Below are 15,771 nucleotides of genomic sequence, written 5' to 3' on the forward strand. Positions count from 1 at the left end.
TGCCAAGTTTCTTCATGCAAAATTATACGAGAAGATTACATCTTTTCTTCTGGTGGAATTAGCTCGCTCGATTGGCCGTCCCTCAGGAACCCCCCGGTTATCTCCACAAAAAATTACAATAAACAGCGGTGATCTTTAATGGCATGCCAGCGTGCGGAGTGCAGGCTATCAGGCTGGGGCAGTAGAGGCCTGCGTCTGTCTCTCTCTCTCCCCTGTGGTCAGCAGGCCTCCTCCGAGCTTTGGGCCAACATTCCTCTACCTTAGTAACTACAAAGCAGAGCGGTGCTGGCCAGAGCTTACTCATTATCCAAATGTAGTAAATGTGCAAGATTCATTTTTACATGTGTACTGAACTGCTGCTGCATTGTTACTTCTACCTCAGCAGCACCTAGAAAGGGAGCGAGGGAAGGTAGAAACTTCTACAACCAAAGTTTCCCTTGAAACTAAACGCTGAGAAACTTGTGCATCTTTTTGTCTTATTTGCCAACCAGACTATGATGCAGAAAAAAAAGGACTTAATCTTGTGCTAAACTTTTTTAAGTTGGCAAGAAAGCCTCACTTGTCGCGGCAAGTAGCCAGTTCAGTTTGAGTCTGGCCTAATACGCGCAAGAGCAATGACCACAGCTGCCGGGCTTGGACATCTGCCCGTGCTCCTCATCACCCCAATTTTTCACCAAACTTCCTCCCTTCCTCTCAGCCCAGCTTCAAACCCCCCCTCCTCCTCCTCATCCTGTCACCCTGGCTACGGACACCATTTTTCATCAGGCAAATTATTTAGCAGCAGGATAATTATTCCAGGCTTTTACAGCATAAGAAAACACACATAAACTCTGCTCTGACTGTAGACAAGAATTCCCTGGGAAAACATCCATAAGCTGCATCTCCGTCTGCTTGAGAAGACGCTCGCTGTGTGAAAGTGTGTTTGCTGCTCTCACTATTTGTGGAGAGAGAAAAGCAGTTAATGTGCTATTGTGCAAATCTAATCCTTGACTAGACGATGATTCTCCTATATCGTTTTGCATGGTGTGAATTCTTGGAGGTGAGGAGGATAAATGCAGGGATACTGGCAGAAGAGAGGAGGATGATACTCCGCTGACATGTTGTTGGTCCGTCTTCTCCGTTATAATAGCTCAAACAAAAACTAAACACCCACACACGTCTTCAACGTATACACACACTGTACAAGCTCCAAGAGACAGTACATGTGTGTGAACGTGGCTCTTTAGATTCGTAGAAATAGTCTTACCTATATGGTTGCTCTCCTGTATGAGTCCTGAGGTGGCGGGTCAGGTTGGCGGAGCGCGGGAATATTTTCCCACAATATCTATAAAGGAACAGAAAACATTTTAAAGTATGGTTTACCTACATTACTTTACATACATGTATCTAAAAATATGTATTATTCTAATGTTAAAAATCAAACAGGAACTCTCACTGTGACTCTACAGTAGCAAAATAAAAATAAAAGACTCCAATGCCAATATCAAAACTACTTGCCATAGAGGATTGTTAATTTATGACCACCATGAAAGTTAAAAATTAAAGTAACACATGTTACACCAGTTGCCGTGGTTACCTGCATGTGTAGCGCTCCTTGCCCTTGCGCAGCAGCGTCTCTGGAAGTGCAGAGGGCGGGGCTCTGAAGTCGAACATGGAGGGGACGGAGCGCAGCAAGTCACCAGACTCCGGCTTCAGGGAGCCAAACGTCTCCAGCTTCTCTGCCATGTTCTCGATGGCCGACATCTGAGGACACAGAGAAGAGCAGAGGTTTTAGCGTTGGGCTTAATAAAAAACACACTGAATGCTCATTTAGCAGTTCAAGTCCAACATGCAAAGAAGAAAACTGATGAGAGTTTTATCAGTTTTAAAAGCTGGGTCACTTATCATGATCATGTCACAAAAATAAATCTAGGAACAAACTGATTTGTATCAGAAACAAAAGATAGTATGTGTGAGATTTCACTTGTTTTTTTTAATTAAAACTATGTTTTTATAGCATGAATGCTATAGAGAGATAGCCATGCAATTATACTGCAGGATATGGTTGAATACTTTTTTTGGTTCCTGATTGCAGAATGCAATAAAATGGTAAAAGCAATGAATAATTTAGGTGCACATGATATGATATTAAACACTGAAAGAAATACAGCAAACATACATTTATACATTTGCTGTGGATGTCTTGATATTAAGCACAAATGCAAAATATTTGATAAGATTTCTTATCTACTGTTAAATGCTCCTTACTGAATATATAATTAATATTTTCTAGACAAATTTGTTCACATCTTGTTTGATTGACGAGCCTCGTTATACAGGCATCACACCAGGTGAAATGAAGTGAAGCAGGTATTGGGCGAATTCTTATTATGACGTTCATCAATGATTCATGAATGACAAGGTCAAATCCCTGCTATGTGTGCATGACAAGTACATTTGATCCTGATTCATAACTTTGGAGTTAAACAAAAAAGCAGTACGCTCCCATTCATATTCAGCGGAGAGCAGGCGCGAAACTTTGAGCGTTAAATTCAGCCAACTCTTACAAATACACATATACATGCACAGTACATACATAAACACACACATATATAGGATTAAGGGACTGCAGCCAATCTACTAATGAAGCTGAACGTTTACTTTCATCAGGTACTCTCGGAGGAGATATGTGCACTTGTCAGTTGGTCTGTGTGTGTGTGTGTGTGAACAAGGAACTAGGTGCTGCATGGTGGCCGCAGTTGATTAATTGCCATCAATGTGTGTGAAAGAGAAAATATATGTATGTGTGTGAGAGAGAAGAATGTATTTGTAATGCATTTGTGTGAGTGTGTATGTGCGTAGTATGTGAGCGTGCGTGTATCTGTGTGTTGTCAGATACATGTCCGTGTGTGTGTGTGTGTGTGTGTGTGTGGCAGAGGAGTGATTCATGTCCACTGCCGGGCTGTAAACTATTCTGTGCACAATGCGGGCAGACAGCACATTCGTCAATATGAAAGATGTTGACATTACTGATCAAGGGCCAGACACGGGTAATAATGATATCGCTGTGCTGAGAGGGGCGGGATGGGGGAGGAGCGGGGGCTGGAGGGGGAGTGAAGGGAGAACTGGAAGGAGGGGCGGGGGTGAGGGGGTCCCAGAAGGCCGCAGGGCCTGTCAGCCCATCTCACACACAGGAGGTTTTTTCCCCTTTTTTTTTAAAGGGGCCACACAAATTTGCATTATTTTGCGTGTATTGAATTTTCAGCCTGTTTCTTATTCTTATTTCAATAAGGCAACAAATCAATGGTGATTCGGGTCCTCCACCAGAGCCCTGCTCCGACTCTGACATTTCATCTCCTGCTTTCACCCCCTGTCACTCTCGGGCTTCACGCCAAGATGGAGCAGACCGAGGAGAGGGGAAGAAACGGGAGGGAGAGAATCGGAGAAGAAGCGTGATGAAGGACTAGACGATAGGGGAGAAGAGTGGGAAGGAAGAGGAAAGAAAGAAAGAGAGAGCAAACAGAGGCCCGGAGAGAGAAGGGCTGATGGATGACGGTGGAGCCCGGCGTTGGGAGCGGCTGATTAGGAGTGACGGCCGAGTGTAAAGTTCCTGCCGCAGCCGTCGACGTTCCCACTGAGGGAGGATGTGGAGTGTCAGGTCCGTTTGATTATGAATATGCCAATGCTGCATGCCATGAATCAAAGGCAGGGGGGAGAACAGAGAGAGAGAGAGAAGGAGGGCGATGGATTGAAAGATAGGCAACGGGTTGTGGGGAAGAGGGAGGTGAAATGCTTTCATATTTCTTTTGAATGTGCACTGTGTATTTCATCGGGCTCTTTTCAGGCGCTGGAGTGAATGCTCAGTTTGTCTGCCTTGCTCAACGAGAACCCATAACTCTTGGGAGCATTAGGGCCCCTAAAGCTGTCGGCAGTATCGAGCCTGTCCGATAAGACACTTTTTAGAGCTGAAGCTACTCCATCCCGGCTCCATCTACTGGGGAATTCTGAGCACCACCCTCACCCTCTAATGCTGCTGCACTCTATTAAGAGTTTAATCTCACACCTTTGGTCAACCTTTGCCTCTGTATCCTTTAAATGAAAGGCATAGTCCTTGTCATAAAAGAAGATAGTGGTGTTAGTCTGGCTGTACGTAGCAGAATGAAACTTTCAGACACTCGTCATTAGAATAGTGCTTTGTTTTTCCTGAAAAAAGTATCCTGCATAAGTTAATTTGATATTTTGAAACTATTGTTGCATGGCCAAAAAACAACACAAAATAATCTTTTATGCTTAAAGATCCCGTATCATTTTTATGTTTCTACTAGAACATGTTTACATGCTTTAATGTTCAAAAATGTTCCTCATACTGTCTGCCTGAATATGCCTGTATTCATCCTCATTGTGTTGCTAGGAAACAGTTTGGGTCCATGTTTACTTCCTGTCAGCTGATGTCAATCACATACTATACACTACATACCCAATATGTGTATTATCAATCAACATACTTTTGTGTGAATAAACACTAGTCTGCATTGCATTGCATTGTGGGATATTTATGCCGTCATAGTGTCCAGCGTTGCATACTGTTATATTTCAATGGATACAGTATGCAATTCGCACACTATTGGTTTCATACTACGGTTTTGGACATATAAAATATCTCACATACTGTTTTAGCGTATTAAAGAGCATGTTAGTATGGAGTTTTGGACGCAACCATTGTAACTGAAATAAACTGGGAGACATTTAGAATCTTTATGTTTGAAACTGTGTAATGGTGTATATATCGTAGATTTGTGACATCACAAATGGACAAAAATCCTGACGGCTTGTTTCAAATGCACAGTTTATGAATATGGGCTGTGTGTATTTCTCCATGGATTGAGCGCTTCGATACTTTCGCAGTATTTCTATATCACTTAAACCTGCTTTATAATATAAAAGACATGAAAATCTTACTTTTAACAATACCTTTAAGTGCTTTTGCAGATTCTCTAAACCAGTCAAATGCTTTGTTTGCAGTCAATGATTCACAAATCCAATGCGATGGATTAGATGTATTAATGATTGAAAATAGTGACCGTCAGTCTGCCACAGATTATACTTCAGAAACCCTCGGCCATTGAGCCGTTTTTATGGATGGTGATTCAGGTTCATTAGGCCACTGTTTGACAATGCTGTGTGTGTGAAATGTTCGACTTAAAGGACAAGAGGATAAACGGCTCCACATTTTGCTCTAAAGTGATTTTTCAAAGGTTTTATAACCCCCCTATACTCCTTTGTATAAGACACCCCCCCTAACCCACACACCTCCCAAAACCCCCTTGTCCGTCCGCCCCGGGCAGTGTGTGTATGTGTGTGTGTGTGTCTGTGAACTTGCTTGTTGCTGTAGCGTCGCTGTGGGACCAGCAGTTGATTGGCTATCTTCAGATGTCAGTGATGCTGCGAGGGCCTTAATTAGCGAGATGCATTCTCAATTGTTGATCTTTATCGGGAACCAGATGTTTGGAGGGAGGAACTAACCCCCCGGTTCCCCCGCCAGTGTCCCAAAGAGACTGTTACCCTCGCGCTGATGTAAAGCAGCCCCCCTAAACACCACCCTCCGCCCTACTCATCCCCCCAGTGCCCATTTGCAAAGCCCTGCTTCGTTCTCCAAATAAGCAAACATTCTGTATGTTCAGAGCTGTTGGATGGACGGGGTGTAGCTCGGCTGGAAATCCCCGCTTAAAGCCTTTCATGTGAATCAGAGAGGGGATATGTCTCGATGTAAAGATGTAAATAAATCAAAAAGCAAGGCTCAAATCCTCAAATTACGACAAAATAATATAATGTATACTATAAACATTCAGATGGAAAAGGAAGTGGTTCTGTGGCTAGAAACAGTCCAGTCAGTGCGTGATGGTGATGGGCTAAAGCCATGCGAATGCTGGGTGATGTCAGTTGTAAACTGTTACGCAGCCCATGCATTAATAAGGGGGATGAGGTCTGTTTTGTAGACGTGCAGACACACGGCAGTACTGTAGGTTAAAGAGGAACTTACCCAAGTTCTCTGATCTGGCAAACGAAACTGAGGGGCGGAACAGAGGGAAAAGAGAAAGCAGTCAGAACCAGGAAGTGGCGCATGAATCAACAGCTTTTGATTGGACACACATGGGTACAGAGAGGGAATGATGGGTCCCGACGTGATTAACTCTGAACGAGCTGCCTATCTGCAGAGTTATGGCGCTGGAATTATAGGAGGCTCTAATAGTTCCCAACACTTCCTGGTGTTCAATAAGCTCATTATAGCAGGCTGCAAATACAATGCCAGTATGTAATCTAAGCCAGTATTGCTTAGCAGTAAAATTCCCTGCCAGGAAATAAAAAGCTGAATCACTAAAGGTTGAAAAAGTCCCCTCAGCTTTGCAACCTCTTTTTTTTTTTTTGATATACGGCTCAAGAGTGAGTCAGGTGACTGAAAACAAACCCCCTCAAAAGTATACAGAAGGGCCCCTTGCCTGGTCTGGGTTAGACCTACCCGGGTCTGGTGTTTCTGGGAATGATTTGTGTGTCCAGACATCATAAAGTCATAAAGATGGCCTAAGCACTCTGTTAGTGTTTCTACTGATAGGACACCTCATTAAGGCGTGTGGGACGGCCATGTGGCTGCTGCAGGCTGGGCCCATGCAGCAGTCTGGACAGGGGACATAAATCAGACAAATGAAACAGCCTGTAAAAACCAGACCTGAAACGGCCAGAAAAAGAGGAGGGGAAAAAAAAAAAAAAATCATATGCCTGAGAAAGTGGTGTTTTCACTTTCCGACGGACCGTTCTCACCCGCGAGGGGAAGATTGAACAAATGAACGTCAACGCAACACGTCACAGACACACGCACACATACACCCGCGTGCACACACACATATCACACTAGAAATACTGGCACAGAGAACCCAGGGGCAGAAATCACTGCTTTAAGAGCATATCATTTTTTATACTGTAATTGAATATATGTTACGGGAAGACGTGTCAGAGTGTGCCCTTTCTCCCTGCCACATCTGTTTCAGATAGCCAACGACGGGCTTAGCAGGCAGTAGTTTGGATAAGGCTGGAGCCACACGCTAATCCCTATTAATCCAGTGTGGTCAGCCGGGGACAATCATTCTGAATTATACTTCCTTATAGAAAGAGTCATAATGATATCTTGACTGTTTTAACGCCATGCTGTCACATCTGTAGATATGGGAACCTAATATTGAACTTGTAACAGTGATGTTGCTATGGTTACATGACATCACAACTATTGTGAATTTAAATAGAGTGCTGCAGGAATGAGTCCTAAAACCTGGAAGTGAGTTAGCATTTAAGCACTTCCTGTTCCCTGGTCTGGAAGTCAGTGGGTTTTTAGTTAGATGCCTGAAATAAGGTCTGTGGTTAACACAATCTTATAGGATCAGTGTGTAACAATTAGGGGGATCTATTAGCAGAAACGGAATATAATATTAATAAGCATGTTTTCATTAGTGTATAATCACTTGAAATTAAGAGTCATTGTGTTTTTTTGTTAAATTAGAATGAGCCTTTTATATCTACATGTTGCACCGCCATGTTTCTACAGCAGCCCAGAACGGACAAACCAAACTCTGTTAACTTTTCCTGCTTGGGCCGGAGTCGATAAAGTTACTCGCTCCGGTCGCCGCTCTCTCTCTCTCTCGCGCTTCACCACTCACTTCCCACATACACACATACACACACACTTTACACACTGGCTCTGCTCCAAATGGCTCTAGAGAGGGTCATTCGCGTTTTTGCATCGGCCACCATAGTTAACAAACACGGAAGAGGCTTCAGTTGGTTGTAATCTCCTCATCCCACTGATTTGTGGAGATTATTTTATGGAACAAAACGTGTAAGTATCATAAACGTTTGTTTGCCACAGAGCTTATTTTTTGCATTAATCCAAAACACAATTGAAAAATCCCATTGGCTTTTTGTCGAGGTATCCAGGGCGATTCTAACTTCCAGGTTGGCCTACAAAAATACGTCATCCCTGCACCGCTCTATAGGGAGGACTGACCAAGAACTACCCAGACAGATTAGGGCTATTGTTCTCTATTCAATCAATCTAGGATCAATAAAGGCATCTAAGATCAACTTTAAAACCAAATAAACAGAATAAAAGTGGATAGGTAGACTGGTGAGAATGTGTGATTTAGTCCAAACAAGGTGTGTGTCATCTTATTATATTCCTGCTAAACGCCCCAAGTTGTCCCAGTTCCCACTGAAGCCCCAGTCAGAACCTACCTGAGGATGGAAGAGGAAGCCTGGAGCCGGCCGCATGTACTTGTCTTTCAGAGTCTCAAACGGATCGCTCATTCTCCTCTTCTCAACCCTGCTAATAGTAGATTTCTCTTAATGCATGTACATATCTAAATAATAGTACAATTATATTCAGAATTACAAAATTACATGACAGTAAATGACAACAGGAGAGTTTTAGCAGTATGAAAACTTCTTCACGCTCTTGCATTGCACAATGTTTAACAGCAGTTTAAGTATGTTCTGTTTACACTTGATGTAAAATTGCAGTAGTAACCTGAATGGTGGTTAAATAAGCTACCGGGCATAACAATACCTGTAGATTGGATCCATGAAGAAAGGGGTGGGCCTGGCATGCTGTAAGGAGGTGTCAGCTTTTGGGATCTCCACCACTGCCTTCTCCTCCTCATACCCCATGTTATTCTTTGTCTCCTCCTCTCTTGGATTGCCTCCACGGCCCCTGGACCCCAGGCTCAGGTCTAGCGGCTGATCCTGACCAGTGGAGTTGGAGGCCCCTGGTTTGGAGGGGGTGAACGTGGCGGACTTCTCCATCTTTCGCTTAGTAGTGAGGTCAAACGGTGACTCGGATGAAGATTTGCCCTTCTGGGCCTTCTTGCAGTCATCTGCTGGAGGCTGTGGCTCGCCCTTCAGGCCTGGAGGTCTAAGGTCCCTGTCTGGAAAAGGGTAAACTGGAGGAGAGAAAGCTGGGAAGAAAGGCAGTGGGAACATGGAGGGGTAGGGCAGGGCCCCGACCTTCTTGTCCTGCAGACCAGCCAGCCCCGTGGAGCCAAAGTACTTCTCAGCAATAGAGGCAATGGCCTTAATAGAGTCATTCACAGCCCCTGTAACGGCTGTGTGCTCGTCCAGCGAGGATGGGATGAGGGAGGGGCCTGGAAAGTCTTTAGCAGCGCTGCTGCCGGTCAGGCTGGGGCTCTGGGGGCCTCCTTCACTGGCCTTCCTCTTGGGGCCTTTGCCATTTTCTCTAGCAGCCCCCCTTTCCCTCTCACTGTCCATGTCGCTCTCCAGCTCGGAGCCCGACGTGCTCTCCATATCGCTTCCACTGGGCGTGCTCACGTCGTCCAGGTCGCTGCTCTCGGACTGGTCGCTCTGCTTGCTCCGCTGCTTCGCGGAGGACGAGGAGCTCTGGATGTGGAGCTCCGAACCTGGCATCTGGTTGCCAGGTGCGCCGCCATCTTTACGTAGAGCCTTGAGGAGCTCCCGGGACTCCAGAAGTCCAGGGCTCGGGGGCAGCAGCGGGCTCTTACTCAGATCGCCACCAGGCCCAGCGAGATGCGCATGGACTGCTTGTCTGATAGGAGAGGAGGCAGGAATGAGCGGCGGCCGGTGGTAGAGTCCAGAGGGGAAGAGGCCGGGGAAGCTGAACGGAAACGCTGGAGCAGCAGGGAAGGTAAGCCCGCCGTGATGGCGACTGGCCCCAAAGTAATCAGCCAGCCCAGCACCGGTGTGGCCCATCGTCAGAGCTGTTTTGTCCAAGCCTGGGGCGCCAGGGAGCGGCATACCCTGGGCAAACAATCCCCCTGCTGTGAAATGGTTTTTCCCTTCACAGAAGCGCCGGTGCTTGTTGAGGGAGGACGTGGTGCTGAACATCTGCCCACAGTCCTTGCACTTGATCTGCGTGCGGCAGTCAGCGTGCATGCGTTTGTGGCGGCACAGGTTAGAGAACTGGGTGTAGGACTTGTGGCATACCTCGCCTGCAGGGACACAGAGACGGATATAGAAAGCATCAGCACACCCCCCCACACATACACACACAAAATATAACATCACATGATATATGACATCTCTAGTTAGCAAGCTTCAGGCAGGCTGAGGCACAGGAAGTAAAGTATGAATGATATGCTAGTGTTCACATCAATACTCTGACAACAGTTTTCCAGCAAAATAAGGAGGAGAGGTGTGTCCAGATCCTGGCATTGTAAGGGAATCTGTTTGGTTGGACGGTGTGAGTCAGTCACTGCCACTCATCACCTGCACATCAAACCAAATTCCCAGGCATCTCCAACCCCATTGTCCTCCCAGGGACGCTCCCAGGGAGTCCATAAACAATCACACACACGGACATGCAGGCACATTCACAAAATATTCACGTAACACAGACATACAGAGACACCCACACACACACACACACGCATTCTCGGCCGCATGCAGTACAATGGCTCTATTTTAAGTTTGTGAAGGAAGCGGAGTTGAATGAATCCTATCCTGCAGTCCGGTTCCCAGGGACAGGTCCCACGTCCTCTGCTGCCTCTCTTCCCTCTTCCCCCTCCAGACCTCTCTGTCACCCCCTCAGCCCCCTCACCTTGTCCCCATAGTTGGGTCCGTGTCGTCCTGCGCTAAGTGACCTTCCCACAGTCAACCCCTGTACAGTAAGCCTGTCGGTCGCTCTGTCTGACCCTGGACGACATACAGTGGCACCACCCGGCCTTGGGACAAAACCTCACCGTATCTATCGCCATTATTAGTCTGTCAACATTATCTACCACCAAAGGATGATTTGTTTGAATTGTTTTCCCATGCTCTTTTCTCTCGCTGTTCTAATAAAAGTCAAGAATGCAGTTTATGAAAGGGGGAAGATGTTCCTCTTTGTTGGGCCTTCCTCCTAAACTATAGAGTATTTTGCAGATCAGCCGCGCTACAGCCGACGTCTCAATTAGACTTTGATCATCCCGACAGTACCAGAAAGCAGTTAGAGCTCTCTGGATGATTGATTTTGCTCGCATTGTTACGAGATCTTCAAAATGAGGATAAGGAAGTGGTTAGGCTCGCACTGTGATTACACTTCTGCATACTTTGGATGCCTTCCAGCCACAAGGTGCACAAGAGGCAATTTAAGGGAGATGGGAGAGGAAGAGCGGGAGAAAAGTATTGTGGAAACAGATTTAAATAAACACCCCAGAGGAATGCCAAATGGGAACGCTCGAGCCAAAAGTGAATGTAAGAAAAAAAAAAGGTCTATGTTAATGAATAGAGCCAGAAAACTAAATTGAAATGAAGTGTATTTGTGGCTTGGCTTTGGTGGATACAATCAGGGGTAGAAAGATAGTTGAAAACATTTTGAAAACATCTGGGGAAACAAAATGAAGAGCGCTTGATTCCTTTGATATTGCACATGTTGTTTCCTGTCTGGGAGCTGTGCATGTGTCTTGCAACACAGATGAAGAAATTTGGAAACTGTGTCTGAATACTTTTCAATTGATTAAAATGAATCTGTTTGAGCTTAGGCTGTAGAAGTTCGCAATGTGGTAGGTAGTGTGTCTACCTAAAAATTCATTACTAATTTCTAATAGTAAATAAGTAGTTATTAAATCTTAAGTGTAGCCACATGGCCTGAGCAAACTACAAGAAAAAGCCCTGCACCATAAATCATCTAGTTGTGACATTTACAGACTACAGAACACACACGCATGACACGCTGTGAATGTGAGATCTGATTCACTACACGCGTGTACTCATCAGCTTTTGATAAACTGAAACTAAATATTATAAACACATTCTGGAGAGGAGAGCGGTGGCTAAGTAGTGGCTAGTGTCGGAACGAACGGCGCTGCAGGCCTGAGTGCTTCACTTTCATACAGAAGCTCTGAGACACGCACACATCCTTGACACATCGCGTGCGCTAACATACGAACAAATCACGTGTGTGAACAGTCCAACACTGTCCAAAACACGCACAAGACAACTCACACACACACACACATGGTCTCTCCCGGGCAAACGTCATGTTTGAGGCTCTGTCTTCTTTTACACAGCCATTAGTTGTTTTTAAAACCTGCATATTTTCTGCTGATTACAGCAAATGGACTCCTATTCGGAGGGAGCACAGGGAAGAGTACATGTGGTTGCTATTTGTGAGGAATGGTGCATGTGGCGGAGGGAGAGAGGAGAAGAGAGGGGAGTCAGAGGTCTGCAGTGGAGATGCAGTCCGGTCTATGTATATATATGAGTGTGTTAATGTGTGTTTGTTTGAGGAGGAGAAAGAGTGTGTATTTAGTGTGTGTGTCTACAGGTTTCTCTGTGAGTGTGTGTGTTGGTGTGACGGGTCAGGGAAAGAGAGACGGGGCAAAGGGTGAAGGTCATAATGCTTTAGGGGAGGGAGATCAGACCTGCCGTGTGAGGTGGTGGAAATGTGAAAGGTCAAAATGTGTTTGCAGGAGTTAGCGTTTACTGAGGAGCTGGGACGAAAAGTGTGTGTGTGTGTGTGTGTGTGTGTGTGTGTGTGAGAGAAAGCAACGCGTCAACAGCAGGTGAGGCCGGGTCACTGTGAGAGGCAACAGCAAGGTTAGACCAAGTGGGATTGAGTCAAATTACATGCTAGTTTAAACGTTGTTATCACCATATCAGCACTGTGTGAGAGTGCTGATGCAGATAAAACGGCATGGCTCTTGTCTTAAAAGAAATGGTGCCGCCACTCTAAACACAGCGACTATATAATCCCACGTGCAATTCCTGTAGAACATTACATGATTGACTCATGAGAAGAAGCTGAGGAAGGATAAAAATGCATTTTTTGCAAATAACATCCCAGTTTTTCTATTAAAAGGCAAGTCACAAGCATATTGTTATTATTGGTGTTATTATTATTATAACGTACTGAGGAGACTTACATAGGTAGGGTCTTAGTGACTTACACATGAAGGGCTTGACACTGCTGTGGATGTGCTTATGCTGCTTGAGGCCCGAAGACGTTGCGAACGTCTTGCCGCAGTCGGCACAGGCGTGGGCCCGCGCCCCGACGTGCTGTGAGCGGATGTGCCTCTGCAGGTTACTGGGGTCTGTGAACACCTGCTGGGGGAAGGAACCGCACAGACACACGGGGGAGTTACTATCTGCTTCTCCAAACAGGAGAGTGATAAAAAAAAAAAAAACTAAAAGCAGACACATGGACAAACTCTGCTTGTTAATTCAACACCCCCTCCAAGAGTCATCACTCTACCTTTGAGCAGTTTTCACATTCGTAGTGCTTGCCGTTGTCGTGCGACATCTGATGTCGGATCAGGTTTGATTTCCAGTTGAAGGCCTTGGGACACTGGTCACACTTGTATTCCCTCTCCTCAGAGTGGGACAGAGTGTGGGCCTCCAGACTGCAGGAACATAAAACAACAAGGAGGATTTAGACATTTGTTTTGTGTCATATGTCTGTCTGACAGCTCCAGCTCCACAGTCAAAACTCCCTAAATGAATCATGTGTTTGAGTGTCAGCTATCCACTTACCTCTGGATATCGGGGAAGACCTGGTCACACTCCTTACACTCGTGTGGAGGACCGTGGGACAAGTGGATGGGTCGCAAGTCTTGGGCCTGCAGGTCACTATCCCCTCCTAGATAGATAAAGTAAAGCAAGAAGAAATGTTATTGCATTTACCTACAATTTCTATATCAGAAGTAGGGATGCACCGATCTGACTTTTTCAGTGAAAATTTAGTTTAGTTTAATCAATAAGCTGTTTGCCTCGCTGTGTGGTAGTGACTACGATCATTCTTTTATGTGTAAGGCAACATCAGGCTTGACTTAAACATTATTTTCTGAACTTTGTAAAACAAAATGTAACAAATAAATACAGATATAAATGTACTGAATTGTTATTTATTTTTAAAATAATAAATCGTACACCAGCAACTTGGTAAGAAATCTTCAAAATTAACAGGAAAGGCAGCAGCAAATTGGTCAGAGCTATAGAATTACAATTCCAGTATACAGCATATAAACATAGAATTGAATTGAATAGATCGGCCCAATTGTCACCGATATCCGATCCAGCTGTTTGAGTCAGTATCGGCCTGATATCTGATATCGGTGAATCCCTAACCAGAAGTATTTCGAAGTTCAAACAGCCCACAAGGACTGCAAGTTAAATTAAAATATAAACTGTGTGCAGTCTTGAGGTATGTTTGTGGTCTTTCAGAGCCACCTATTCAATTACACAGATCATATGGGGAAAATATAATGATTTGCATTGCCGCAGGCGCTGGTCAATTACTGAGTCTGTGGTCCAGTCTTGCACAAGTTACACTGAATCTCTTGTTACTACATCACAACATGCAGTACTGAAGTCTTGAAGGGATAATGTAGTCTGAATATATTCTTCACTGCATTAACTATTGTCATTTTGGCTCAGTGGCCTGTGTTTGTAGACTCTTCTTTCCACATTGTCATTGCCGTATGATCTCATTCTCTGGTGGGAAACAGAGCCCTGACATCACTAGTGTCATATTCTCCAAGTTCATCTCCACATCCTTCTTGTGACTCTTCAGTACCCACTGTTTACAATGGCATAAAAATAGCCCGCCTATTTAAAAAAGAAAAAGAAGAAAAAGTCAAACCTGGGTTGAGGAAGGAGGAGGGGGGCATCCCACACGGCTGCTTCTGGTGGTCCAGCAGCTGGTTGCGGGACTCAAAGTGCTGGTCACAGTCTTCACAGCGGTACTGCCTCTCCTCTGCACGGTGGGAAAGAGACACATTAGAATACTGTACTTTTAAGGGAGGTGTATGTGTTGTTCAGGTCTTTGCAGTGGACAGAAATGTGTGTTTGTGCGGTGCAGACCATGAATATCGGGAGCCATGGTGTCACATGAATACTCTTCAGCCTTCATGAAAAGTAGCAGCTCCTCACCGGGGAAAATCTCACTGGTGACTTTGTAGAAGATCTGCAACACACAAAATGGATTATGGTTTAAATTGTGCTTCTATATATCACAGTTTAATTACAAACAAAACTGTACGGATCAACATATTTTGCTGTGCTGAATTTGCCTTTTTTGGTGTCCCTGTGGAGACGGTGCAGCATAACTGCATCGCAATGTGGGCTAAGCTACCAAATTATTAAACCACCAGAGGTCACTTGGAGTAGCTCTTGGTACTATATAATAGGGCTGTAAGAAAATATAAAAAATATAGAGAATCACAATATTATGTTTTGCGATACTGTGTAGATTCTCAAAAACACTGTATTGATTTTTTATTAATAGTTTACATTCAAAAATTAACTCAGCAAATACTATATTTCACTTGCAAAGAGAGATGCACCCTCTCAAAATATGATGTTACAGGGACTGTGATAAATTCAAATGCACCTCCCACTGTTCTGATTGCATAAAAAGTCAACTTTTTTACTCAGATTTTATGCATATGGCAGTTAGACTATGATAGTTTTCCTAAAATTAGTTTTTAAAAATCACAATAGTCATCAATCATAACCCCTGTATAATGATATGTATCGTATCGCCAGATTATTGCCAATACACAGCCCTACTATATAAACATACATGCAAATCTGCAACACAATGCTTATGATATTTGTACCCTCATTACATTGTAATTAACCATCATGTAAGACATCAATCTTCATGAAAACAAAATGAAAGCACAAACCATACTGTAGAATAAATATACTGTCTCATATACGTATACTGCATACACTCACACAAAAACTGAATTCTCCAGTAATGCTTGTAGCAGGCAAGAAGCAAATAAATGTGTG

At 44.5% G+C, this 15,771-nt stretch overlaps 1 protein-coding gene across 13 annotated transcripts in view; it reads right to left on the reverse strand.

Moving 5' to 3' along the window:
* Positions 1-15,771, reverse strand: part of mecom (MDS1 and EVI1 complex locus) — a 152,852-nt gene that overhangs the window by 7,527 nt on the left and 129,554 nt on the right. For 2 of the 13 annotated variants that reach the window (XM_037776057.1, XM_037776070.1), the window contains 10 exons: positions 14,836-14,938; positions 14,615-14,728; positions 13,507-13,612; positions 13,229-13,376; positions 12,900-13,080; positions 8,591-9,986; positions 8,260-8,350; positions 6,020-6,046; positions 1,577-1,743; positions 1,247-1,324 (listed from right to left, as the gene is read on the reverse strand). In XM_037776057.1, the coding sequence (XP_037631985.1) occupies positions 1,247-1,324; positions 1,577-1,743; positions 6,020-6,046; positions 8,260-8,350; positions 8,591-9,986; positions 12,900-13,080; positions 13,229-13,376; positions 13,507-13,612; positions 14,615-14,728; positions 14,836-14,938 (2,411 nt within the window). The remainder of the gene's footprint in view (positions 1-1,246; positions 1,325-1,576; positions 1,744-6,019; positions 6,047-8,259; positions 8,351-8,590; positions 9,987-12,899; positions 13,081-13,228; positions 13,377-13,506; positions 13,613-14,614; positions 14,729-14,835; positions 14,939-15,771) is intronic. The other 11 variants (XM_037776065.1, XM_037776062.1, XM_037776059.1 and 8 more) reach the window with 11 other exon arrangements.

The sequence above is a fragment of the Sebastes umbrosus genome, chromosome 7 (genome assembly GCF_015220745.1).
Source record: "Sebastes umbrosus isolate fSebUmb1 chromosome 7, fSebUmb1.pri, whole genome shotgun sequence".
In the NCBI taxonomy this organism is placed as follows: domain Eukaryota; kingdom Metazoa; phylum Chordata; class Actinopteri; order Perciformes; family Sebastidae; genus Sebastes; species Sebastes umbrosus.